Consider the following 27187-nt stretch of genomic DNA (forward strand, 5'->3'; position numbering starts at 1 on the left):
GGAGTTCTCGGTCGACCTCAGCTACATATCAAGTTCAAGTCCAACGCTAAACTACATGAAAAAGAAGAAGAGAAAGACGAGAAGAAGAGAAGAGGAGGAAGGAGAAGAGGAAGGAGAAGGAGGAGGAGGAAGGGGAAAGGAAGGGGAGAGGGAGGGAGGGAAGGAGGGAAGGAGGGGGGAAGAAAGCAAAAGTATTTAAATGTTGACAGGTATTTTTCAACACAAGCATTTTTTAGGGTCATCTATGACAGGTAAATAACTTGGTTGAGAATAATTTCTTCAGGTTTTAAGAACATCATGTTAATATCCAGAAAACCTCACTCTGCCTTTTAAAAGATCTAAATTGTCTGATATGTCAAACTGCAAATGGTAGACTAGACGACGACATTCCTCTTGGCAAGTGGGATTTGATTTGAGCTGGTGATTATTCAGTGAGGTTAGACACTTCAAAGCAAGATGGATGTTGCTCCCAGGACAGGAGGATCCCAGGGTTTTACAGTTAGCTGCTGCTAGCGCCATCTACAGTTGTCCCTTAGCACCTGCAGATGGTGGTTTCAAGACTCCCGGGATGCCAAACTCATGCTCAAGACCCTTACATAAAATGACTTTAGTATTTGCATAAAACCTCCACAATCCTCCCATTATCTTTTTTTTTTTTTTTTTCTTGGACCTAAGACTTTCTTATAATGGTGTAAAGGGAGAAAGGTGGCAGGGATTGAGAGAAAGAAAGCAAGAGAGAGAGTTGGGGGGGGAATGTACACATCTGGAGCAGGAATGCCCTCCCATAAGCTTTAACTTTTCACATGTGTGTGTGTTTTCTTGAGATAGTATCTCACTCTAGCCCAGGCTGATTTGGAACTCACTGTAGTTCCAGGCTGGCCTCAAACTCACAGTGATCCTCCTACCTCTGCCTCCTGAGTGTTGGGATTAAAGGCGTGCGCCACCATACCTGGCCTCCCATAAACTTTAAATCCCTATATTTTAGGCATCTGGAAGGCATTAGACTATGTTGTTTAGGGAATAATGACACACAAAAAGTTAATACACAATTACAATTGATTTTCCCAAAATTTTTGATCAGTGGTTGATTAAATCCGCAGACGCAGGGCCCATAGATACTGAGGGCCAACTACATACCCCAGCATGGGAGAGTGTTGGAGAACACCGTGTCCCACTGTGAAGCGCTCCTCTGCTTGGAATTCACTGCTCATTCCTGTCCAGCTTTAGGCTCACTTTAATGTTTACATTGGGGAGTTGCTAGAGGCCACTTAGACCATTCTTTTTCTTTCTTTTTCTTTTTTTGTTTGTTTTTTTGAGGTAGAGTTTCACTCTAGCCCAGGCTGACCTGGAATTCACTATGTAGTCTCAAGGTGGCCTTGAACTCCCAGCGATCCTCCTTCCTCTGCCTCCTGAGTGCTGGGATTAAAGGCGTGCGCCACCATGCCCAGCTTTTGTTCTTCTTCTTCTTTTTTTTTTTTTTTGGCTTTTTGAGGTAGGTCTCACTCTAATGCAGGCTGACCTGGCATTCACTAAGTAGTCTCAGCCTGATGACCAGGATTCAGTTCCTCAGTACCCACAAAAAGCCAGATGCACAAGGTGGCACACGTGTCTAGAGTTTCTTTGAGGTAGCTAGAGGCCTGTCATGTCCATTCTTATTCTCTCTCTCTTAAAATATTTTAAAAATATTGTTTTTTTTTTTGTTTTTTTTTTTGAGAGGCTGAGAGAAAAGAGGCAGATAGAGAGAGAATGGGTGCACCAGAACCTCCAGCCACCGCAAACAGACTCCAGCTGCATGCACCACTCTGTGCATCTGGCTACATGGGTACTGCAGAACTGAACCTTGGTCCTTAGGCTTTGCAGGCAAGTGCCTTAACGACTAAGCCATCACTCCAGCCCTAACTATATGTATATATATGTTGTTGTTGTTGTTGTTATATAAGGTTATACTCTTATATCCCTGCTCCCCTGACCCCATTCCATGGAGGAACCCTCCTCCATAGGGTTATTGGTATTCACTGTGGAGTCCTGAAGGCCTCAGTCAGTCAAAGACTTCTAACACCATTGTGTGTGTGTTTTCCCCACATCCTAAGTAAGCAGTGGACAGCAGCGGGCTGACATGAGCTACCTTGAGTAACCTGAGTCACAGGGTGGGGGCACGGTCTCCAAGCCTGCCTCTGCTGACGGAGACACTTCTGATACCAGACCCAAGTTCCAGGCGGTTCTGTGTGCTACAATTCTAACTACAGTTTGCTGGAACAGCTCACTGAACTCAGGGGAATACTAACCTTACTCACTGGTTTGTTATTAAGGATATTATAAAAGACACAGATGAAGTAATACATGGGGTGAGGGGTGGCGGAGGGGACCCAGAGCTTCTATGCCCTCTCCAGGTCCTCCTACTTTCAGGACCTCCTAGGAGTTCAGCTGCCAGCAGCTCTGGGACCTCTCTGGCCTGGGATTCCTAGGGAGACGACACTGGGTAAACATGACAGACTGCTGCACCCGGGAAGCTGGTAGACTGCATGCTTCAGTTACTCTTGGCCTCTATGCAGCACTTCCTCCACAGTCTAGGGAAGGACCCATGTGGTCTCTCCTGGGAGCTACTGTTTGTTACTTAGCAATGGGAGTTCAGAATATTTCTTTATGGCCAACACAGAAATTTGGGAGAGAACGGAGTTTCTGACTTGGCTAGCAAAAAAGAAATTCTAGTTTCTTTTCTTTAAAAAAAAAAAATTTGGGGCTGGAGAGATGGCTTAGCGGTTAAGTGCTTGCCTGTGAAGCCTAAAGACCCTGGTTCGAGGCTCGGTTCCCCAGGTCCCACGTTAGCCAGATGCACAAGGGGGCGCACGCGTCTGGAGTTCGTTTGCAGAGGCTGGAAGCTCTGGCGCACCCATTCTCTCTCTCTCCCTCTGTCTTTCTCTCTGTGTCTGTCGCTCTCAAATAAATAAATTAAAAAAAAAAATTTATTTAAAGCTGGGCGTGGTGGCACACGCCTTTAATCCCAGCACTTGGGAGGCAGAGGTAGGAGGATTGCCATGAGTTCGAGGCCACCCTGAGACTACATAGTGATTTCCAGGTCAGCCTGAGCCAGAGTGAAACTGTACCTTGAAAAACCAAAACAAATAAATAATAAAATAAAATCAATTTGGCCTGGAGAGATAGCTCAGAGGTTAAAAGCGCTTGCTTGCAATGTCTCATGGCCAGGGTTTGATTCCCCAGTACCCATGTAAAGCCAGATACACAAAGTGGTGCATATGTCTGGAGTTTATTTGCAGCAGTAGGAGGCCCTGGTGCACACATACACACTCACTGCCTCTCTCTATTTCTCAAATAAATAAAAATATTAAAATGAAATAAAAATTTTCTAAAGTTTTTGGGCTGGAGAGATGGCTTAGCGGTTAAGCGCTTGCCTGTGAAGCCTAAGGACCCCGGTTCGAGGCTCGGTTCCCCAGGTCCCACGTTAGCCAGATGCACAAGGGGGCGCACGCGTCTGAGTTCGTTTGCAGAGGCTGGAAGCCCTGGCGCGCCCATTCTCTCTCTCTCCCTCTATCTGTCTTTCTCTCTGTGTCTGTCTCTCTCAAATAAATAAATAAAAATAAAAAAAAAAAAAGGTGTGTGCCATCACACCTGCTTAAAATATTAAAAAAAAAATTTTTTTTTCTAAAGTTTTTGTGTTGCTTGTGGTACTGTGAGAATGATGGAAAACAAGACACTTGGTTTAGTTTTTTTCCCCAGTATATTTTCTTACCTCTCCCCGAGCTACCTGTCTAGTTATCTCAAGGAAAAAAAACAAACAATTTTCCATTGTATTCTCATTTTCCAAGATACTTTCTACTTGCACCAGCCCAGTTCCAACATACATTGTAGCTTCTTAGTCTACTCTTTTCAGTCCATATCAGAACTTAATACAGCCACACATTTTCTTCCCCAGTGGCTAAATCCTATTAAATGGAATGCATTAAGCATGAAAGGGCTTTTAGATGTCTTCAATCTTTTGCTATTACAAGCTATCATATCTGTTCTGGCTTCCATAATGATATTTAGGTCAGTGACAGACTGAATATGAGCTGCTGGTCCCAGGTTATCTGGCCTAGTGATGTCATACCTGTCTTGGCTTATGTAAGTATACTCTATGATAACGTTCACAGAAAACAAAATCGCCTAACAATGCATTTCTCAGAACATAGTTATCACTGGCATGTAGCTGTAGTTTCCCCTTATGTTTAAATCTTTGCTATGCTAGAACTTATTTTTCAATAAGGAGTGAAGTGCTGATACAAATTTGCTTTTATTTAGGTAGCTATTATTTTAATACAATTTCTGGGATTATCCAACTTTTATCACTAAAAGGACTGTCTTCTAAACAAAATTTGAGTAAGCTTCTGAAATCTCTATTTTTTATTTAAATCCACCTACACAAATAATTTAATTATTGTAGTCTTTAAAATGTTTAAAAATAAATTAGGAAAAAGAAAAAAATACAATAGGGCTTTCATTATTTTTCTTTAGAGTTGTCCTGGTTTTTATTATTTAGTTTTTCACGTGACCTATAGAAAGTAATTTCAGGTTACCTACTTCCTTCCAAATTTCAAGCAACTATTGAATACTTCATAAGTAGCTAATACCACTAGTGAACTGAATTTTAAATTTTACTTAATTGTATTTTTGAAAATGTATTTATTTACACGGAGAGAGACAGTGAAAGAGAGAAAATGGACATACCAGGGCCTCTTGCCACTGCAAATGAACTCCAGATGTATGCACCCCATGGGCAGTCAGGCTTTGCTAGCAAGTGCATTTAACCACTAAGCCATCTCTCCAGCACCTGTATTTTATAATTTATTTTAAATTTTTTTTTTAGAGAGAGAATTGGCCTGCCAGAGCCTCAGTCACTGCAATTGAACTCCAGATGCTTGCGCCACCTAGTGGGCATGTGCAACCTTGCGCTTGCCTCACCTTTGTGCATCTGGTTTATATGGGATCTGGAGATTTGAACATGGGTCCTTAGGCTTTGCAGGCAAGCAACTTAACCACTAAGCCATCTCTCTATCCCCAGCCCCTGTATTTTGTTTAGTTAGTTGTGGCTAGTGGCTACTGTGTTGGACAGGGTAGTTATAATACACTCTTTGCAATTTATCTACATGAAGGTGAAGTTTGTATACAAGTGCCTTACTCAGTCTTCTGTTTGTACTCATTTCTTTTTGGTTGATTCCCTTGGGTTTTCCACATATGCAATTATGTAATCAGAAAGTGACAATTTTACCTCTTTGCTTCCAATTAACATAACTTCTATTTATCTGTCTTTTAGGTGTATGGAAACAATGGTGCAGTGGAAACCTAATTACATTAGCTAATTTATTCAGCAAACGCTAAAGATATAAAATAACTAAGACATTTTTATTGCAGACCATCTCATAGAGAAATCTAATGCCCTCTGAAAATCCATGAGATATATGCAAAGGTTTTCAGTGGAAAAATGACATAAAAGTTACGTGTGTGTGTGTGTGTGTGAGAGAGGGAGAGAGAGAGAGAGAGAGAGAGAGAGAGGGGTATGAATGATGAAAAAGGAAAGATACATTGCAAACAAGAAGGTAGAAACTGATTTGCATGTAAATAGTTTAGTGCATTTTTTTGTTTACATCTTTGAAATGTTATAGACATTTAATAAAAATATTTACTCAGGGCTGGGGAGATTGCTCAGTGGTTAAAGGCATTTGCTTGCAAAGCCTGCAGGCCTGGGTTTGAATCCCCAGTGGCCATTTAAAGCCAGATCACAATGTGGAACATATGTCTGGAGTTCATTTGCAGTGACAAGAGAGTCTGGTGTATCCACACGCACATTCCTTCTCTCTCAAGTAAATAAATAAATAAAAATATTTTAAAAAATATTTACTCAACATATTGATCAGACTTACTTTGAAATTATATTTGTGTCTGGAAACAGTTTTCAAAGATATAGTGCATGGTAAAAATGATCTTTTAAACTAATGTTTTAAGTCTCCTGCTTTCAGTAATGGTCATACAATTTAGCTAATAGGCTAATTTCAAACTTAAATTTATAGTAGTATTAATTAGTTTAGTCTCAATTCATTCTGTCTCAAAATGTGCGATATTTTCCTAGTGAAAATATCCTCCATGCTAGGAGGTTTTATGTTGCACTTAGTCAAAGGGATAAGCTTCAATTTCCTTTGAAACACTTAGCTAAAACTGTTTCTTCTAGAAATGTTGAAATTTTAATTAAACAACCAGCAAAGCAAATATTTTAAAAACTGCATGGGAAGTCTAGCACATGACATGAATCTGTTCTTTCTCTGATGTCATTTGCATCATAACTATAAAGGCTCTAAATCAGGGTGGAACTTGACAAGTGATCAATTTATCAGATTATACATACACCTAACTTACAAAGAATCAATTTTTAAAAGTTATTTATTTATTTGCAAGGAGAGAGAGAGGGAGAAAGAGAGAGAAATGAGCATGCCAGGGCCTCTAGCCACTGCAAATGAACCCTAGATGCATACATTGTACATCTGGTTTTATGTGGGTACTGGAGAATTGAACCCAGATCATTAAACTTTGCAGGCAAGTGCCTTAACCTCTGAGCCATCTCCCCATTCCAGTATCAATTGTTTTTAAAGTGTGTATCAATTTGGTGAGGTCTTGTTAGTGTCTTTGAGGAATGGGTACACATAATTTTCAGGGTTTTGTAAATATACAGCATATAGACACAGAAAAGGAAATGGACTGGATTGAAAATGATGTCAGATTTGTTGGCTCCATTTCACATTGTGTGTGTGTGTGTGTGTGTGTATGTGTGTGTGTGTGTGTGAGAGAGAGAGAGAGAGAGAGAGAGAGAGATACTGAACACAAGGCCCTGGTAGCCTGAGCACTACCATTGAGCTGCATACATCCCAGCTTTCACTTCTCATTCATTCATTTTGTGGACAGGGGAAGATTATAGGCATGTGTAGCCTGACTTTCCTACTTCTCTTTTCATATTTCCTTATAGTGATCTTTCTGGGTTGTGCAAAATTCTGTTCTTTGTTTTGTTTTTGAGACAGAATCTCACTCTAGCCAAGGTAGACCTGGAACTCACCCTGGAGCCTCAGGTTGACCTCCAACTCACAGCAATTCCACCACCTCAGCCTCCTGACTGCTGGGACTAAAGACTCTCACCACCACACAGTGCCTTTTGTTGTTGTTGGCTTTTTGAGGTAGGGTCTTACTCTAGGCCAGGCAAACCTGGATTTCATTCTGTAACCCCAGACTACCCTCAAACTCACAATGATCCTTCTACCTTTGCCTCCTGAGTGCTGGGATTAAAGGGGCGTGCCACCATGCTTGGCTCTTTTTTTTCAAACTATTTCTGGTGCTGTGGATGGAACTCAGGAATTACACACGCTAGGCAGGCACTCTAGGCCCCCATACCCTTTCTCTGTCAAGTATGATGTATTCAATGTAATTAAATTGAATGCTTCCTTTACTTTTTGTAGAAATATTAGTTTCCCAGTCATTTATGTTTTGGACACTGGAACGTTTCTGGAATACCCTACTTTACATAAACATGGGTGCAAGAATGCTAACGTGAAGTCATTTCAGGGCCAACTTCTTCCTGTTTACACAAATTCCCAAATTCAGGGAATGTATGCTGAGTTGTGTATTTGATTGCAAGTTTTATATAAAAACACTACATATTGGATTCAAAGTGAGATATGCATATATTAGTTAATATAATTGTATTTTGAGATGTATATTTAAATTCTAAAAGCCAGGAATGGTGGTATATGCTTTTAATCCCAACACTCAGGAGGATAAGGCAGGAGGATCACCATGAGATCAGGGACACGCTGAGACTACACAGTTAATTCCAGATCAGCATGGACTAGAGCAAGACTCTCCCTCAAAAAGATAAATAAATTCATAAATAAAAAACAAAAGAAAAAGAAAAAAAACTGAGGAAGATTAATAGATGAATAGAGATAATCAACACATGATAGAGCAAGTGTAAAGGTCAGTGGTAGGACATAGATGGTGGGTAGATGGGTTTGTTGACTTCTTTGTACATGAAAATTTTGAGTAAAACATGGGAAAAAAGGGAACCCACATGGAGATCTCATTATTCATCCTTTGACTCTCTATACAATCTTACCTAATTGCTTCATTTCCTAGCATCTGTATTGACTAGAGAATTCACCTTCAGCCCATCACATTTATTCTTGCTTTCCCTCTTTACTGATGTCAACACTGTTCATTTAATTGTGAACATTGCCAGGATAAAATATATTCTTTCTCCCCTAGCCTCTGATCCAGTTAAGTTCTAATTTTTACTGCATAGTGTCTCACCATCCACACACTACCTTAATTCTGCATGAATTACTTGAATCCTAGTGGCCAATAGATAAAGTACTCATAAGAAAATAATTGACATGTAAGTTAAAAGGATATAAATCTTAGGGCTGGAGAGATGGCTCAGAGGTTAAAGGCATTTGCTTGCAAAGCCTGACTAGGGTTTGATTCCCCAGTATATGTAAAACAGGATGCACAAAGTGGCACATGCATCTGGGGCTTGTTTACAGTGACAGGAGGCCCTGGTACATCCATACTTTTTCTCTCTCTTCCAAATAAATAAAAAAGCCCAGTATGGTGGTATACACCTTCAATCCCAGCACTCGGGAGGCAGAGGTAGGAGGAGCACTGTGAGTTTGAGGCCAGCCTGGAACTAGAGTGAGTTTGAGGTCAGCCTAGGCTAGAGTGACACCCTTCCTCACAAACAAAAATCAAATAAAATATTACAAAAGATATAAATTTCTTTGGCTTGTATATGGAATAGCTCTAGTGTAGCCCTGAGTTAGAATACCACATTATTATAAGTCTTAAAACCAGTTTGGGATACTCTAGACACAGGAACTACACAGCATCCTATACTGTGACTGGCCTCTACAGACAAATGCCCTGCTAAGCATTAGGACTTTCAGTATCATTTTGGCAACTATCTGCCACCATTTCTATCTATTATCCAGTTACTTGTGGGCCCACCTTGCATATCACTTACCTTGGGAGCCTCACCAAGGAGTGAAATTGCTTGCAATTAGATGTCCCATGGGTACTTCACTAACTTCTTTTCTCTGGTGGATATGCTAGTTGTAACATCTCCCTTGAAAGCTTCCCTTATTAAAGATATTGCAGCCAAAATACAGTCTTTTAGAACCTGAATTATCTGTCTATATGTAGGATTCGAACTGAGTTTTCTAGGGAAGAATTTGGCTCTGTCAAAAACATTGTCCCTAGAGCTTAGGGAATGGCTCAGTGATAACAAGGGCTTGTAAAGCCTACTGGTCTGGGTTAATTCCCCAGCATCCATGTAAAGTCAGATGCACGAAGTGGCACATGCATCTGGTGTTTGTTTGCAGTGGCAAGAGGCTCTAGCACATTCATTCTCTGATTCTTTATAAATAAAACAATAAAAAATTTCCCTGCAAGAATATGAGGTGGGCATATTTTTTAAAAAAGAGAATTCTGTATTTCATGCAAGTTATATAGGCTCAACATGCTAAGACATACCTTGGGAAAATATGGCTACCTCTTCAAAGTTATGTTTATTTCTGAACATAAAGCCCAGTTCTCATTAGAGGTTTCTGATCCCCAAAATAGCTGTATTAAGTTATGCCTCATTTTAGACATTAATTATATAATAAAATGGCACCAGTAAGTTCAAAGCTGAAACATAAAGTCTGTATTTCTTTCTAACACAAAGGAGAGAAGGGCTTTTGTTTTGGTAGATTCCCAGGCTGTCATACCAGGCATCTTACGAGATTAACAAGAGTGGCCAGAATATGATCAGTTTTTTTTTTTTTTTTTTTTGATTTGTTTGTTTTGAGGTAGGGTCTCACTCTAGCTCAGACTGACCAGGAATTCACTCTGTAGACTCACGCTGGCCTTGAACTCACATCAGTCCTCTTACCTCTGCTTCTTGCATGCTGGGATTAAAGGCATGCGCCACCATAACCTGCTAATATATAATCAGTTTTTGAGGAAACAGAAACATTTGTTGGACACCATACAAACTACAAAGTTACAAGGATATACTGCCATGGGAAGGAATCAATGCAATCTAATGGGGTAGCCGTTTCTGTGGAGCCTTCATTGCTAAGGGAGTAGTCCAGCCCTGTTCTACATTTGGTTTCTGAACCCTGTGGTAGCCAATTCTTTATTAAAAGCTTAATGGAGATTTTAAATTTTAATTTAACTTAATTTAGTTTACTTGAGAAAGAGGGGTTGAAAAGAGGAGAGAGGGGAAGAGGGAGAGAATGGGTGCACCAGGGCCTCCAGCTGCTGCAAACCAACTCCAGATGCATGTGCCACCTTATGCATCTGGCTTATGTGGTCCTGGGGAATCAAACCTGGTTCTTTGGCTTTGCAGGCAAGTACCTTAACTGCTAAGCTATCTCTCCAGCCCCTGGAAATTATTTAAAAAACATGCACTCCATTAGGTTAAACTTTATCTTCAGAGGATGTCAGACTGTTAGGAAGGTATACAAGCTTTTCAGTGAATTACAATTACAATTTGGTCCTAAGCCATTAGCTTACCATGCAGTCTCTATAAAAAAATGACTCAAGTTCATGATTGCATGCTATGTTTTATAGCTATAATTATGGAGTGTCTGGTCTGCAGTCACCATGGTAGGCACTTCCAGTGCACCACCCCTGGTGGAGATATTGGCCCTATTTCATAGATCAGGATATAGAAGATCAGACAAGTCACACAGCTCAGAAGTGGTAGTGATGGGACTGAAATCTAGATGTCTCTGATTTCTCAATCTGCTGGCTCTATTGCCCTGGAAAAGCTAGCAGAATATTTCCCACTATATCTCGAAACAGCCTTAAGCATCTGTATGATACTATGATACCTTGACATGTTTTGTCTATAATTTTCTTTTTTTAAAAACAATTATTTATTTGGGGGGGGAGGGAGGGAATTACCATGGGATTTTTTTTATAATCATGGAAAATGTTAATAAAAATTAAAAAATTAAAAAATCAAAATTAAAAAAAGGAAAAACAAAAACAAAAAAAGTGACACAGCATTCCTGAGAATGACACCCAAGGTTGTCCTCTGACCTCCGTACCCACCTATACATGTACACGTGCACACACGTGAACACGCATGCACACACACAAGTGAAAAACCATAAAGAAAGCCGGGCGTGGTGGCGCACGTCTTTAATCTCAGCACTCGGGAGGCAGAGGTAGGAGGATCGCCATGAGTTTGAGGCCAGCCTGAGACTCCATAGTGAATTCCAGGTCAGCATGCACTAGAGTGAGACCCTGCCTTGAGGAAAAGAAAAAAAAAAAAAAAACTAAAAAGAAGGATAGAGATAGGGCAGTTATAAAGCACACTTGCCTAACATGTACAAGGCTCTGAGTTTGATCCTGAGACCTGCAATAAATAAATAAATATTTATTTATTTGAGAAAGAGTGAAAGAGGCAGATAAAGAAGGGTGGAGGGGTTGAGAGAGAATGGGCATGCCAGAGCTTCCAGCCACTGCAAACAAACTCCAGATGCTTGCGTCACTCTGAGCATATGACTTTACGTGAGTACTGGGGAATTGAACTTGGGTCTTTAGGCTTTGCAGACAAGTGACTTAACCACTGAGCAACCTCTCCAGCTCATTTCTGACTACATCCTTCTTCCTCATTTTTATTATTACTTCACTGTTTTCTTCAAGTATTTACTTTTATACCTTTGTAGTAACATATTTTTAATAAACTGTCTAAAATCCTCTTGGACTTACACTGTATTGAAGAAAAAGTCCCTCTGAAACCCTGTAGTAATTGCTTTTACTTACAATGTTCATTATATTTTCTTGTCTTATTTGCTTTTTATCAAATTTGAGTAGTGTACACATTCTGAAGTCATGAATTAACTGAGGGAAGCTTCTGTTAAGTTGCCTCTAGTGCTTCTGAATGGCAAGTAAAATATACTCTGAGGCTTGCATGACAGTCTACACTCAGCCTTGATTTAGGTAATCAGAGGACTGAGGAAGAGATGAAGGTTCAAAGGAAAGGAATGAATTGTTTAAATACATGCTAACTTAAAAACCTGCAATATTTTACTGCCCTGCTCTGAACGGGGCAGCCTGCTGGCCTTTCCTGATGGCTACCCTGGAACCACCTCTTTTCACTGTCCTTCACATCCTCAGAGCAGCCAGGGGTGGCACCACATGCATATGTATAATCCCAGACTTGGGAGGCTGAGGCGGGAGAGACCTGTATTTGAGGAGTGCCTGGGCTAAACAGGGATTCTGAAAACCAACAAGATAACAAAACACCAGCACAAATCCCCATTGCTCTAACATCCCGAAGGTGCTCCTCAGGGTGCAGGCTATTTACCAATACAAACCACCACTGCCATCTTTCAGTTCTCTCTCCCCCCACCCCCCCTTTTTTTTTTCCCTCGAGGTAGGGTCTCACTCTAGCCCAGACTGACCCGGAATTCACTCTGTAGTCTCAGGGTGGCCTTGAACTCATGGCAATCCTCCTACCTCTGCCTCCCAAGTGCTGGGATTAAAGGTGTGTGCCACCATGGCTGGCTTCTTTCTTGCTTTTAAAGTAAGCTTTTTGTGTGTTTGTGTGTGTGTTATGTGTGTTTGTGTGTGTAGACTATGTGAGGCAGAGGAAATTCCTGAGATAAAACATTCCAGTGGCTCTGCCTCTTGTTTTGTCCTCACGTCCTTCATATTTAGGATACTTTTTCTTACTAAACAAAATAAATTTATTACATAACTCAGAACCCAATTCCATTTATCAACAGTATGTGTCAAATGAGAATTCTGATGAACAAGAGGTGACAACGGTGTCCTAGCAATGATAGACCTTCAATGATGAAGTCTCATAGGAGGGAAGTATGATTTCTAGAAGATCTGGTCCAGTGCCTCTTTGAGCTCAAGAATCCAATGGTGGACATTGATAGACAGTTAAGGAGATCCGGAAATCCGTAAGAGACAATTTGGGTGTCATGGACCTTGTCTCTTTGGCATTCTCACTAAATTATCTGCAAGTTTTCCAGGTTTGATGTTACTTAGGTATTCTGAAGTTTTCTCACTGAAAATCAAACTCCAGCTACCTGGAAATATCAATGTGCTCACGTGTGGTTGGCGATTAAGAGACTGGTTCTGGGCACAGCGCTGTTCTGACTGCTAGGCCTTAGGCTCAGGCTAGAAGTAAAAATTGAACCAGGAGGAAAGAGGAGAAAGTTCTGTCAGTTTAGCTCTATTTGTAGAGAACATCAGGAGTGACTGCACCTGGCTCCTCCCTAGGGAGGACACCCCCTCCCCAGGACCCCCCCACCTTGCATGTTCTGTCCCCTCCACCCAGGTTGCACTTCCTATGTGCGCAGCTTTTCTCCTGCTCGCTTTGATCAGCTGTTTTTGTATCCGTCTAACACCCCTTGAGGCAGCCTCTGTCACATGATGAGCACTCTGTCTGGTTATACAGGTATGCTCTGGAGGTGCCATTATTATATTCCTGTTGAGTTTTACTCTAATTTCTATTCGTTCTAATGACCATTTTGCAGAATGCACTGTTTGCAGACATCTGTATTCTGTTACAGTAAAAATGCAGTACTCAAAAATTAGTAGCCGTTTAATAAATGTACAAATTATAAATTAACATCACAGGAAGCTGAAAAAGTGATTCCAAGGAAAGAATGCTGACAATGAAGCCTCGTTATAAGAACTGATCATTTGAATCTCTAATAGTCATTTTCATGTGCATGATACAGGGATGTTGATTTGGCTCAGTGGCAGAGGGCTTGCCTAGCACACCTTAGGCCCAGGGTTCAATCCTTAGTAACGGCATGTCCCACCTGTTAAACTGCATGATTATTGATCATCACTGTTGCAGAGAAACAGAAGTTAATTTTTGATTGTCAAGAACTGATGAGTAGTCATCCATAAACTCTTGCAGTTGAATAATAGGAAACTGGACTTGTTTTTCAAACCATTTGGCAATTGTAAGGAGCTGCTGGTCACAAAATGCACGCCCAATAAGCTGCAGTCCTACGGGCAGCCCTTGCTTTGAGAGGGCCACGGGGATACTCACTGCTGGCAGTCCTGAGAAAGAGAAAGAAAGCAGCAGCTGATTAAGTGCCAGCCTAAGAAGCTTCTACTGTCAGATGCTAGGAGGAAAGACAGAATAAGGTTTGAAAACAAACGTCATGCTTTTGTTCCATGCTCTATGCATGTAAAAACACATAGTGGAAATCACTCAGCGTCAGTTCACAGAAGCCATTAGTTGCCTTATATAGCTCTATCATACTCTACATGTGGTATTTTTTTCTATTTTTAAAGATATTTGTGGAGTTAAAGATTTAGCTCAGTGGATGAGTACTTTCCTAGCAAGTGCAAGGCCCTGGGTTCAGTCCCCAGCACCCGAAAAAAAAAAAAAAAGTCACAAAAAGAACAAAAGATTTTATTTATTTATTTGCAAGGGGAGAAAGAGAGAGAGAGAGAGAGAGAGAGAGAGAGAGAGAGAGAGAGAGAGACTGAAAGAAAGAGTGCACCAGGGCCTCTAGCAACTGCAAACAAACTCCAGATGCCTGTACCACTTTGTGCATCTGGCTTTATGTTGGTACTGAACCTGGGTCCTTCGTCTTTGCAGGCAAGTACCTTAACGGCTGAGCTAGCTCTCCAGCCAACAAGTGGTTTTACCATAATTTATTCAACTCGTCTTCTACGGTTGGGCATTGAGGTTGTTTTCAATATTCAGCTATTTTATATAATACTGCAGTGCATAATACCTTGTGAACATGTATTTTTTAAAGTTTCTTAGAGAAAGAGGGATTATTTTGGTAAATAATAAATACATATGCAATCAGAAATCCCAAAGACATTCTACCAGTTTGAATTCATGCCAGAAAAATGACAGCTCCATTTCTTACAATTTGGCCAACAGTTGTGGTTAAGCTTTTGAATTTTGCCAATCCTTTAGATTAAAACAAAAATTTCAACTCAGGGTAGTTTGAATTCCAGATTTTGGACAGAACAGGTTCAAGATACCAAGACATCTTGCTATGCTATAAAATCAAGTTTTCAAAAATTAACATGGAGTCAGACATAAAGGCTACATATACCTTCACAATGTGAACAATAAAAACAATAAAGAAAAGGACCTGAAGAGATGGCTCAGCAGTTAAGGCACTTGCCTGCATAGCCTAAGAACTCCAGTTTGGTTCCCTAGTACCTACTTAAAGCCAGATGCACAAAGAGGTACATGAACCCAAGTTCATTTGCAGTGGTAGGGGCCCTACCATGACCAATCTCTCTGTCTATACTTACTTGCAAATAAATAAATAAATGAAACATAAAAAAAATAACTGTATATGATACACTGATTTTTTTTTTTAAGGAAAGCTCTTAGAGAAGGCTGCTAGCTAGTAAACGGAATGACAGAAACAGAAAAGGCAGCATTTTGCATTTCTCACAATAATTCAATTAATGCTAAAGCTGGGTTCAAGGTTACTGGGGAATAAAATAGTCACCTAGTCTCAAAGTATCACTCCACAAAGTACTTATAATGACAAATGGGAAAATATACTTTCATAAGAAAATGTAGCTGGGTGTGGTGGCGCACGCCTTTAATCCTAGCATTTGGGAGGCAGAGGTGGGAGGATTACCGGGGTTCCAGGCCACCCTGAGACTCCATAGTGAATTCCAGGTCAGCCTGGGCTAGAGTGAGACCCTACCTCAAAATCCCCTCCCCGAAAAAAAGAAAGAAAATGTGACAGTTACTTCCTTCAGCAAACAATTAGTTTCCAAAAAGGGAATAAAGTGATTTAACTGCTTTCTGCCATGAAAATATGTAGCTGAGCACTTTAAAAAACTCAGGATCATGTGGGAGAAAACATTTAAAAGTAGGGGCTAAAACCGGGCATGGTGGCGCACACCTTTAATTCCAGCACTTGGGGGGCAGAGGGAGGTGGACTGCTATGAGGTTGAGGCCACCTGAGACTCCATAGTGAAGTCCAGGTCAGCCTGGGCTACAGTGAGACCCTACCTCAAAAAACAAAAACAAGGAGGGGCTAAGCAAGGTGGAAGAGAGTGGCATAGTGTAGTGTGCAAAATGATGGGCTCCATCATGGCATTTTCACACGTACGTGCCACTGCACTTTGCTCTCAGGTGCCCCCACGCCGCACCCCTGCTCCCCTCCCTCCAGTCAGTGCCTCTTCTGCTTGCCTCTCTCTCTTTCCCTCCTTTTTCTCATTTTAGGTTTTGTGTTACAGCACTTTGCTTATGTGGGTACTGACAAATTGAACCTGGGTCCTTAGGCTTCACAGGCAAGAGCCTTAACCACTAAGCAATCTTTCTAGTCCCAATGGAAATATTTTACATAAAGAAAGCTCAGAGGCTTTATTGTAAGAAGACCTTCAGGAGATTGAAATAGGAGGAGTATAAAGCCAGCCTGGAGCTACAGAGTGAGTTCCAGGTTAGCCTGGGCTACAGCAAGACCTACCTCTGGGAACAAACAAACCAACCCCAGAAACAATCAAGCAAACAAAAACATTAAGGAAGTGGTAAAAGAAAAAGCTTGGAGGTTACAGGAATCTGAGAAATCGATTTGGAATGGATCTGGAAGTCTCCTCCCACCCTGCTGACTAGCTGTCACAATGCTGGAATGTTCATTGACAGTCTTAACCAGCTACACACCAGCCAGCCAGGCAAGATGTGCCCACTAGTGCAATAAGGGCATGACTATTAAGGGTAACCAACTGCTTTCTCATCAGATTTGAGGCCTATTTCACGGAGGGAATTCATCCCTGGTACAAAAAACTGAGTCAAAAGTCTATGTCTAGGAAGGCCATAGGCCCTATGAGAGAAGCCATGAGTATAGTTGGCTAAATGATATGTTGTACCCATCAAACTGTACTCTAAATCTTTATGCTTATGTCCACATATTAATTAATGGTGACTACTAGGGAGACTCAAAATCATCCAAGTGTTGAGAAGTAACAGTGGAGTGCTCAGCATTAAATGAGATATCTCCCCCCAAGGCTAAGGGACCACTGCCAAAGAGGTGGCAGAAAGAATGGAAGAGCAGGGCGTGGTGGCGCACGCCTTTAATCCCAGCACTCGGGAGGCAGAGGTAGGAGGATTGCTATGAGTTCAAGGCCACCCTGAGACTACAGAGTTAATTCCAGGTCAGCCTGGACCAGAGTGAGACCCTACCTCGAAAAACCAAAAACCAAAAAAAAAAAAAAAAGAATGGAAGAGGCAGAGCATGGGGAGTGGTGCTCTGAAACTCTGTCTCTGGACATCATGTGGTTTTTAGAGTCAGGACCTCATAGCAGCTATTGTTACAGGCCCAAGACTTGTACAATACACATTAGGCCTAGCAGTGTGTAGTTGTGGATGATGGAAGAGGGGAAAAACAAAAGAAACAAACAAATAAAAAAGCCAGGTGTGGTGGTACATGACTTTAATCCCAGCACTGGGGAGGCACAGGTAGGATCGCTGTGAGTTCAAGGCCATCCTGAGACTACATAGTGAATTCCAGGTCAGCCTGGGCTACAACAATACCCTACCTTGAGCAAAAAGCCAAAGAAACAACCCCCCCCAAAAACACCCAAAACCAAAACCAAAAGACATCAAAATAGAAGAGGGATCAGTTGAAAAGAAGAAATTTGGTGGAAGAGGGAGATACAAAAAGTTAATAGGAGGGGATTATAAATAAAGTAAATTATGTGCACTTGTAAAAATTGTCCATAAAAATTTTTAAAATAAAAACCTTGGTATTTCAACAAGAATAAACACAGAAAATAAAAGTATGGGTAAATAATGGGCTGGAGAGATGGCTTAGTGGTTAAGGTACATGCCTGTGAAGCCTAAGAACCCAGGTTTGATTCTCCAGGTCCCACGTAAGCCAGATACACATGGTGTGCATGAGTCTGGAGTTCGTTTGCAGTGGTTGGAAGCCCTGGTGTGCCCATTCTCACTTTCTCTCTCTCTCTGACTCTTTTTAAAAAAAGTATGGGTAAGTAAGACATTTCTTTTTGAGTTTTCTACAGCATATTTGGTGAAACAAAAATTCTAATACTACCTGATATGTTTCTATTATTTATTTATTTATTTGAGACACACACACACACACACACACACACACACACACAGAGAGAGAGAGAGAGAGAGAGAGAGAGAGAGAGAGAGAGAGAGAGAGAGGGAGAGAGAATGGCCAGGGCCTTCAGGCACTGCAAATGAACTCCAGATGCATGTGTCCCTTTGTGCATCTGGCTTATGTGGGTCCTGAATCCTTTGGCTTTGCAGGCAAATACCTTAACTGCTAAGCCATCTCTCCAGCCCCTTGGTGTATTTTTAAAAGCAATATTAGGGCTGGAGAGATGGCTTAGCAGTTAAGGCACATGCCTGTGAAACCTAAGGACCTAAGTTCAATTCTCCAGGTCCCACGTAAGCCAGATGCAGGTGGTGGCGCATGCATCTGGAGTTCATTTGCAAGGGCTAGAGGCCCTGGTGTGCCCATTATCTCTCTCTCTCTCTCTCTCTCTCTCTCTCTCTCTCTTTCTCTCCCTCTCTCTCTGTCTCTAATCAATAAATAAAAATAAAATAAAATACTTTAAAAAAATAAAAGCAATATTAGACACATGGAGGTAATTACTAAAAAGACATTATAAACAAAGGAAACAACCTATAAAAATATTTTTGGCACAAGTGAAAAAATCTGAATATGGACTACATTCAGATTAATATTGAGTTAATACCAGTTTTCTTAGGCGCCAAAATGGAATTGTGCTCACATAGGGGAACATCTTTATTCCTCGAAGACACATGTTAAATTACTTAGGTGTGAAAGGTCTTATCAAAAACTTTCAAATTATTTAGCTAAATATAGTGTGTGCATGTATGTGCGCAATGTGCATGTATAGGATATAAAAAGAAAGACAAATTGAGGAAAATTTTCATAAGATGAGTTCAAGAGTACATCAATATTAATTACATTACTATGTTATTTTTATTTTTATTTATTTTTAATAAACTTTATTCTTTTTTATTTTTATTATTTACTTATTGGGGGGGATAGGCATGACAGCCACTGTAAGTGAACTCCCGACACATGCATTACCTTGTACATATGGCATTATGCAGGTACTGGGGAATTGAACTAAGGTTTGTAGGCTTTGCAGGCAAGTACCTTAACCACTGAGGCATCTCTCTGGCCCAGTATTACTTTTTTTTTGGCTTTTCGAGGTAGGGTCTCACTCTAGCCCAGGCTGACCTGGAATTCACTATGTAGTCTCAAGGTGGCCTTGAACTCACAGTGGTCCTTCTACCTCTGCCTCCCAAGTGCTGGGATTAAAAGCATGTGCCACCATGCCTGGCTCTACATTACTTTAAAAAACATTTCCGTATTTTTACGTATTTTTTGATTTTGTTTTTCTTTTCTTTCCATTCCTCTCCCTCTTTCTTTCTTTCTTTTGGTTTTTCAAGGTAGGATTTTACTCTAGTCCAGGCTGACCTGGAATTCACTATGTAGTCTCGGGGTGGCCTTGAACTCATGGTGATCCTCACACCTCTACCTCCCAAGTACAGAGATTAAAGGCATGCGCCACCATGCCCAGCCATGTTTAAGTGTTTAAAAAATAAAATTTACAAATACTATGTATTAGTTCAGAATAAATATGTCAAGAACATGCATACCACATACATACAGTGTCGTAGAAAGACAAGCTATTGCTCATCCTTTGGGGAACAGTCCTGTAGAACCTAAAGACTAGAGTGCCTGCCTAAATATATGAAGACAAGCAGAGTCTTCCTCATTTTTTATTTTTAAAAAATTTTATTTATTTTTGGCTGGAGAGATGGCTTAGCGGTTAAGCGTTTGCCTGTGAAGCCTAAGGACCCCGGTTCGAGGCTCGGTTCCCCAGGTCCCACGTTAGCCAGATGCACAAGGGGGCGCACGCGTCTGGAGTTCGTTTGCAGAGGCTGGAAGCCCTGGCGCGCTCATTCTCTCTCTCTCTCCCTCTATCTGTCTTTCTCTCTGTGTCTGTCGCTCTCAAATAAATAAATAAATAAATAATTTAAAAAAATTTTTTATTTATTTATTTGCAAGCGTAGTAGAGAGAAACAAGAGACAGGCAGAGAGAGAATGGGCATGCCAGGGGCCCTAGCCACTGCAAATGAAATTCAGACACATGTGCCCCTTGTGCATCTAGCTTACATGGGTCCTGGGGAATCGAACCTGGGTCTTTTGGCTTCTCAGGCAAACCTTGACCGCTAAGCCATCTCTCCAGCTGTGGTGATTTGATTCAGGTGTCCCCCATAAACTTAGGTGGTCTGGATGTTGGGTTCCCCAGCTGATAGCAATTGGAAATTAATGCCTCCTGGAGGCAGTATATTGTTGAGGGCAGGCTTATGGGTGGTATAGCCAGTTTCCTTATGCCAGTGGTTGGCACATTCTCTTGTTTCTATGGTCTGCCTATTGTTGGCTAGGGGGTGATATCCAACCTCTGCTCATGCCATCGTTTTCCCTGCCATCATGGAGCTTCCCCCTCGAGCTTGTAAGCCAAAATAAACCTCTTTTTTTCCCACAGGCTGCTCTTGGTTGGGTGATTTCTACCAGCAATGTGAACCTGACTGTAACACCAGCCCTTCCTTTTTTTAATTAATATTTTTATTTATTTACTTGTAAGCAGAGAGAGATAAAGAGAAGAGTCAGACAAGAAGAATGGGTGTCCCAGGGCTTCCAGCCACTGCAAACAAATTCCAGACACATATGCCACCTTGTACCTTGGCTTACGTGGGTACTAGGAAATGGAACTTGGGTCTTAGGCTTTGTAGGCAAGCACCTTAACTGCTAAGCCATCTCTCCTGCCCAAAGCAGACATTGTTAAGGGATCCTCACCTGCCATATTTACAGCTTGTGTGAAGATGTCATCCTGGGCACTTCGTGTTCTGTTGTCCTCTTTGATGAACTCTGCATACGGCACAGCCTCACTCAGGGTTGTCGGGGTCAGCAGCACATCCACTCCGGAGTTGAAAACATTCAAGAAGTCATTCACAATGAGGCGCCGTACCTTCTGTGCTTTGATGAAATAATTCTCATAGTTTCTGGGAAAAGAAATACATGTTATTTTCAAGACTTTCTACTATTTATAATTTATTTATTTACTTGAGAGAGAGTGAGAGCAAGAGGTGTGTATGGGCATTAGGGCCTCTTGCCACTGCAAACTAACTCCAAATGCACACGCCACTTTTGTGCATCTGACTCTGTGTGGGAACTGGGAAAGTGAAGCCGGCTCTAGCACTTTGCAAGCAAGTGCCTTTAATTTCTGAGTCATCAACCCAGCCCAAGACTTTCTACTTTTCTATTTTATTTTAGTCAACCCCTTTTTTTTTTTTTCAAGGTAGGTCTCACACTAGCCCAGGCTGACCTGGAATTCACTCTGTTGTCTCAGGGTGGCCTTGAACTCACAGCGACCCTCCTACCTCTGCCTGCTGAGTGCTGGGATTAAAGGCGTGTGCCACCACGCCCGGCCAGTCAACACTCTCATATTAGGCTTACTAAAGATCCTCTGGACTCCCAGCTTTCATGAGCACACAACACTAAAATACTAAGATTCTTTTTTTTTTTTTAAAATATTTATTTATTTATTTGAGAGCGACAGACACAGAGAGAAAGACAGATAGAGGGAGAGAGAGAGAGAATGGGCGCGCCAGGGCTTCCAGCCTCTGCAAACGAACTCCAGACGCGTGCGCCCCCTTATGCATTTGGCTAACGTGGGACCTGGGGAACTGAGCCTCGAACCGGGGTCCTTAGGCTTCACAGGCAAGCACTTAACTGCTAAGCCATCTCTCCAGCCCAAAATACTAAGATTCTTAACAACATATAAAGACAAGTTTGTCAACTCATGCTGTTCTTCTAAAACTTTGTGCTGGTCCTTAATAATCAGAGTTTACTATATGCAAGTCTACCAAAAGTTTCAAAACACTAATTCTTACTGCAGGGATGTCATAAAGCAAAGCATTTATTTTTGGATGAAATGCATGGTGACAAAGTAGCTTTCTGAACACTGTAAAGGTTACAGAGGAAGACACCTAACAGATGTCTCTGAGGGCTCATTCAACCTTCTATGAGAACATCCGATTGCATCTACAGTATAATGGCAACTACTTATTATAAGGACTGGTTTGGCACAACCCACACCAGATGCTGGGAAGCACCCTAGGAAGCAGGCTGTCCACCCAGAGCTTGGGAAAGGTAACCCCTGTTTGCAATTTTGCATTTCGTGGGTACCAAGCATAGTTCAGGAGATACTACTAAATGACGAAGGGAAAGCCAGACATGGAAGTGACCACCAGTCAGTGACATGATGACAGGGCAGGAGAAAACGTTCCATTTCCTTCTGAGGTAACTGTAGAAGCTGGGAAAGGAGCTAACTCTTCTCTTTGAAACCCCAGTCTCCTCAGCCATGATCATGGATATAACAACTCCAGTCCCACTTTGGACCAGCAAAATGAGATAGCTGTGTGAATTTCTTTCTTTTTTAAAAAAATAAATTCTATTTATTAATTTGAGATGGATACAGAATGGGTGTGCCAGAGCCTCTAGCCACTGCAAATGAGCTCCAGATGCATGTGCCACCTTGTGCCCATTCTCTCTCCCAAAAAAAATAAATAAAAATTAAAAGAAAAAAAAGAAAGTAAGAGCCAAAGGAAGGGGAAGACACTGCTTACAATGCTGTCATCTAGACATAAAGTGGCCCTGATGCTACCCACATAAGACCTGCATAATAGGAGGGAGAAATGATGGCATCCAAATAGAAGAGACTACTTAGGAAGAAGGGGTTCAGTGGAGGGGGGATTTGAGAGGGAAAGGGAAATGCTGGGAGGGGATTATGATCATGTATATCGTCTCTAATAATGGAAGTTGTGAACAAGTTAAAAAATGAAAACAAGAAAAGAGTCACTAATGAGGTTAAAATGTTTCAGGATTCTTACTTCATTTATGGTAATCACATGCTAAAGCATCATTTTTTTCAAATATTTATTTATTTATTTACTTATGAGTGAGAAAGAGACAGATAGGGAGAAAAAGAGAATGGGCACACCAGGGCCTCTAGCCACTACATACAAACTCCAGACACATGGCCCCTTGTGCATCTGGCTTACGTGGGTCCTGGGGAATAGAACCTGGGTCCTTAGGCTTCATAGGCCAATGCCATAACTGCTAAGCCATTTCCCTAGTCTCTTAAAACATCATCTTTTTAGTAGCTACAAATCCAATGTACCATAAATCGACCTTTTGTAAATTTTAATTATAAGGATTTTGCTTCTTTAGTAAATATCTCAATGTCTTACAAGATCTGTCAGATGTGGTCCTTCTTTAGTTTTGAGGTTTCAAGAATAGGAAAAATTCTTAAAGTAACTGTCTTACTCTTTTAGTAAGAAAAAGTTTCCTGAGAGAATTCTTCCTCTCACAACATCATTGAAGCCTTCCCGTCTGGTAGCAGCATACATGGCTTCGGTGGACACGGAGATAGCAGACCTGTGACCTGAGCATGAGAGGTAAACATTATTTGGAAAGTAAAGATTTGGGTGAAAATTGGTCTAGCCTCACACTTTTGTGGCCAATATTGAAATTTAGGGAACTTTCCTGCAAACAGAAGTTCCTCTTTTATTTTTTTTCTTTCTGTTTTGTGACTGACTGACCAGTTGTAAGAACTAATTGAGGAGGTGGCAGAAAAGGAAACTCTTAAAAAGCTTCATTTGTCCGTCCATCCATCCATCCGTCCGTCCGTCCATCCATCCATCCATCCATCCATCCATCCATCCATCCATCCATCCATCCAAACTTTATTGAGCGCCACCCTGTGGGAGGAACAGCACGTGGGCTGGGCGCACAACACAAGACACTATCCTTTGAAGATATTCCTTCAGTCCAAGGAACTGAACATATAGAGAGATTGGACTAATAGCATATGAACAGTGTTAAATGACCAATTTGCTTTTCTGTAGCATAGTACTATTGTACACAGTAATATTTTTAGTGAACCTTTCATTCGTAAGTAAATCTGAGGCAAAATGACTGAAAATTTCCGAACTCTCTTACCATACTGTAGCCCATCAAATCTTGCCATATTTGATGCTACTTCCGACGTGCACAGCACATGGTAGCAGACAATTGAATAAAGGGTGTGTGGCAGGGATACTTCAATCACTTTGGCTCCCTGAGACTCAAAGAGGTCAGCAGCTTGGGACCAGAGAGACCGCACTTCACCTGATAATTCTGGTACAAGATACTCCTTATAGAAAAAAAAAAAAAAATCAAGATACATAAGTTGGAACATTGATATTGTTTTATAAAACTTCATATACTAAGAGCTTTAGCAATACAGTGGAAAAACTGATAATACTGCTGGTAGGTCCCTAGAAAGATTAGGTGAGGGGTACTGATGTCATGATGTGCTTAGTCCTAGATATTATGGCACTAGCACTAGATCTGTGTGGATGCTGCTAGATATAAATGGCTACTACAATGTAAAGATTGGTGATCTGGCTGGGGAATTCATATTTGTTAAGTATTTGCTATGTAGCAGGTACTCTGATGATGATTTTCAAAGGGCTCTCTCATTTAATGCTTTTGACAGTCCACTATAGGTACTGACATTGCTCACTAATTTTTTAATTTTTTTTGAGGCAAGCCCAACAGACTGGTCTTTTATTTTTTAAGACAGAGAGAGAGAGACAGAACTGGCGTGCCAGGGCCTCCAACCACTGCAGTTGAATTCCAGACACGTGCGCCCCCTTGTGCATGTGTGACCTTGCACACTTGCATCACTTTGTGTGTCTGGCTTACATGGGACCTGGAGAGTCGAATCTGGGTCCTTAGACTTTGCAGGCAAGTGCTTTAACCACTAATCCATCTCTCCAGCCCATTGTTCATTTATTTTATGAATGAAAAGTATTAAAGAACAAAAAAGGACTGGAGAAGTTTCTCAGTGGTTAAGGCACTTGACTGCAAAGCCTAAAGGACTCAAGTTTAATTCCCTAGTACCCAAGTAAAGCTAGATATACAAGGTAGTGTATGTGTCTGGAGTTCAACTGCAATGGCTAGAAGCCCTGGCATGCCCATTTTCTCTCTCTATGCTTCTCTCTCTCTCAAATAAATAAAAATAAAATATAAAATAAAACAAAACAAGCAACAATAAACTACTAAGACTACAGAAGTTAAGTAAGTCTCCTAATGTTCCATAGAAGCTCAGTAGAAGATGGAGGATTCCACACTGGATCTGTTTCTAAAGATTTCCTCTACCTTGGTCTTAAAAGAAGGCACAGATAGTTACTTTGATGGAAGACTTTTTAAAAAGGAGCATTTCTCTAGTAGTGGTATCACTGGGCACACGGTATAATATCTGTGGGCATTTTAATTGTAGTTGTGAGGGTGATGGGTGCTACTAACTAATATCTAGGGAAGTATGTCAGGGGTGTTGCTAAACATCTTTTAAAGGTATTTTTTTTTGAATTTTTTATTTATTTATTTGAGAGCGACAGACACAGAGAGAAAGACAGATAGAGGGAGAGAGAGAGAATGGTTGCGCCAGGGCTTCCAGCCTCTGCAAACGAACTCCAGATGCGTGCGCCCCCTTGTGCATCTGGCTAACGTGGGACCTGGGGAACCGAGCCTCGAACTGGGGTCCTTAGGCTTCACAGGCAAGCGCTTAACTGCTAAGCCACCTCTCCAGCCCTAAACATCTTTTAATACATGGGACAGTTTGCCACAATGAGTTATGTTGAGACTAAGAAACCTCATAGTTCTTCAGAATAACTTATTTTCTAAAAGATTTATAAAAGGTTTTAAATATCAAAGTATTATTGGTCAAAGATGATATCTGGCCAAATCCCTTGCAGTACTACTTGGTTCCTGATATGGATGATGAAGGAGAGGGGGAAGATGATGATGATGATGATGATGATGATGAAGAAGAAGGATTGGAAGATATTGATGAGAGGGATGAGGATGAAAGTGAAGAAGATGAAGATGATGATGAAGGGGAAGAAGGAGAGGAGGATGAAGGAGAAGATGACTAATAGAAAAGAACACTGATGGATTCCAACCTTTTATTTTTATTTTTCATTTTTTAAATTTTCTCCAGTCCCTGGGAGCAAGTTGCAGTCTTTTCTCCTCACAACCTCTCATGCTCAGTAGCCCTATTTTTGAGGTCTATTTTTCTCAACATCATGGTTCTCATCTTATTTTGGGGGGAAATTACCCTGATCAGAACAACAGGAAAATAATCTTTTTTAAAAATAAATTGTTCTAAATTCATTTTATCCCTTCCTGTCTAAACAAGAACTGTATGGAATAACACCACCACCGTGCTCTGTGGGAAAAAAAGAAAAACCTTCTGCTCCCTTCACTCGGACAGAAGCTGGAGGGTGCTGGCCCTGTGTAGTAGTGCATAGATTCTAGCTTCTTTCCTCCTTTCTCTGTATATTGGGCTCAGGGATTACACTGTGTCTCTATGTGAATACGGACAGTTAGCATTTACCAACATGTACCTGTCTACTTTCTCTTGTTTAATAAAAAGAAAAAAAATCTTTAAAAAAATGGGGTATAGAAGGTCAGCAAAGGATGGGTTTGAGATGTCTGGGTGGGTTAAGTGGGCATTTTGACAACATGGCTTCTCCTTTGGCATGTTTAATTATGATGTTTAATGGACATCCTTGCAGTTTAAGATGACACTTTCAAAATAAAATTCTCTCCTAATGAAAAAAAAAAAAAGCACTATTGGGTTTATGGCTGGTTATGATGACATACCCAATAATCTTAGCACTTGGGAAGTTGATGGAGAATTGCTGAGTTGGAGTCAGTCTGTGCTACATAGCAAAATCCGGCCCCCCAACAAAATTTCAAGGTCTGAAGATAACTCAGAGATTAAAGTGCTTGCTTGGAAAGCCTGCTAACCCAAGCACAATTCCCCAATACCCATGTAAACTCAGAGGCACAAAGTAGAGCATGCATCTAAAGTTCATGTGTGGTGGCAAAAAGCTCTGGTACCCATGCTTGCTTACTTACTTTCTTTCTTTCTTTCTTTCTTTCTTTCTTTCTTTCTTTCTTTCTTCTTTCTTTCTTTCTCTTTCTCTCTCTCACTCTCTCTCTCTTTCTCTCTCTCCTCT

At 41.1% G+C, this 27187-nt stretch overlaps 1 protein-coding gene across 2 annotated transcripts in view; it reads right to left on the reverse strand.

Moving 5' to 3' along the window:
- Qrsl1 (glutaminyl-tRNA amidotransferase subunit QRSL1) overlaps nt 1-27187 on the reverse strand; it is a 68496-nt gene that overhangs the window by 13193 nt on the left and 28116 nt on the right. The window contains exons 8-11 of one of the 2 annotated variants that reach the window (XM_045154902.1): nt 24120-24312; nt 23445-23562; nt 20913-21118; nt 13625-14112 (exon numbers count right to left, since the gene is read on the reverse strand). In XM_045154902.1, the coding sequence (XP_045010837.1) occupies nt 13892-14112; nt 20913-21118; nt 23445-23562; nt 24120-24312 (738 nt within the window). In that variant the 3' untranslated portion in view covers nt 13625-13891. Of the gene's footprint in view, nt 1-13624; nt 14113-20912; nt 21119-23444; nt 23563-24119; nt 24313-27187 lie in introns of those variants that run through there. The other variant, XM_045154903.1, reaches the window with a different exon arrangement.

The sequence above is a fragment of the Jaculus jaculus genome, chromosome 7 (assembly GCF_020740685.1).
Source record: "Jaculus jaculus isolate mJacJac1 chromosome 7, mJacJac1.mat.Y.cur, whole genome shotgun sequence".
NCBI lineage: Eukaryota > Metazoa > Chordata > Mammalia > Rodentia > Dipodidae > Jaculus > Jaculus jaculus.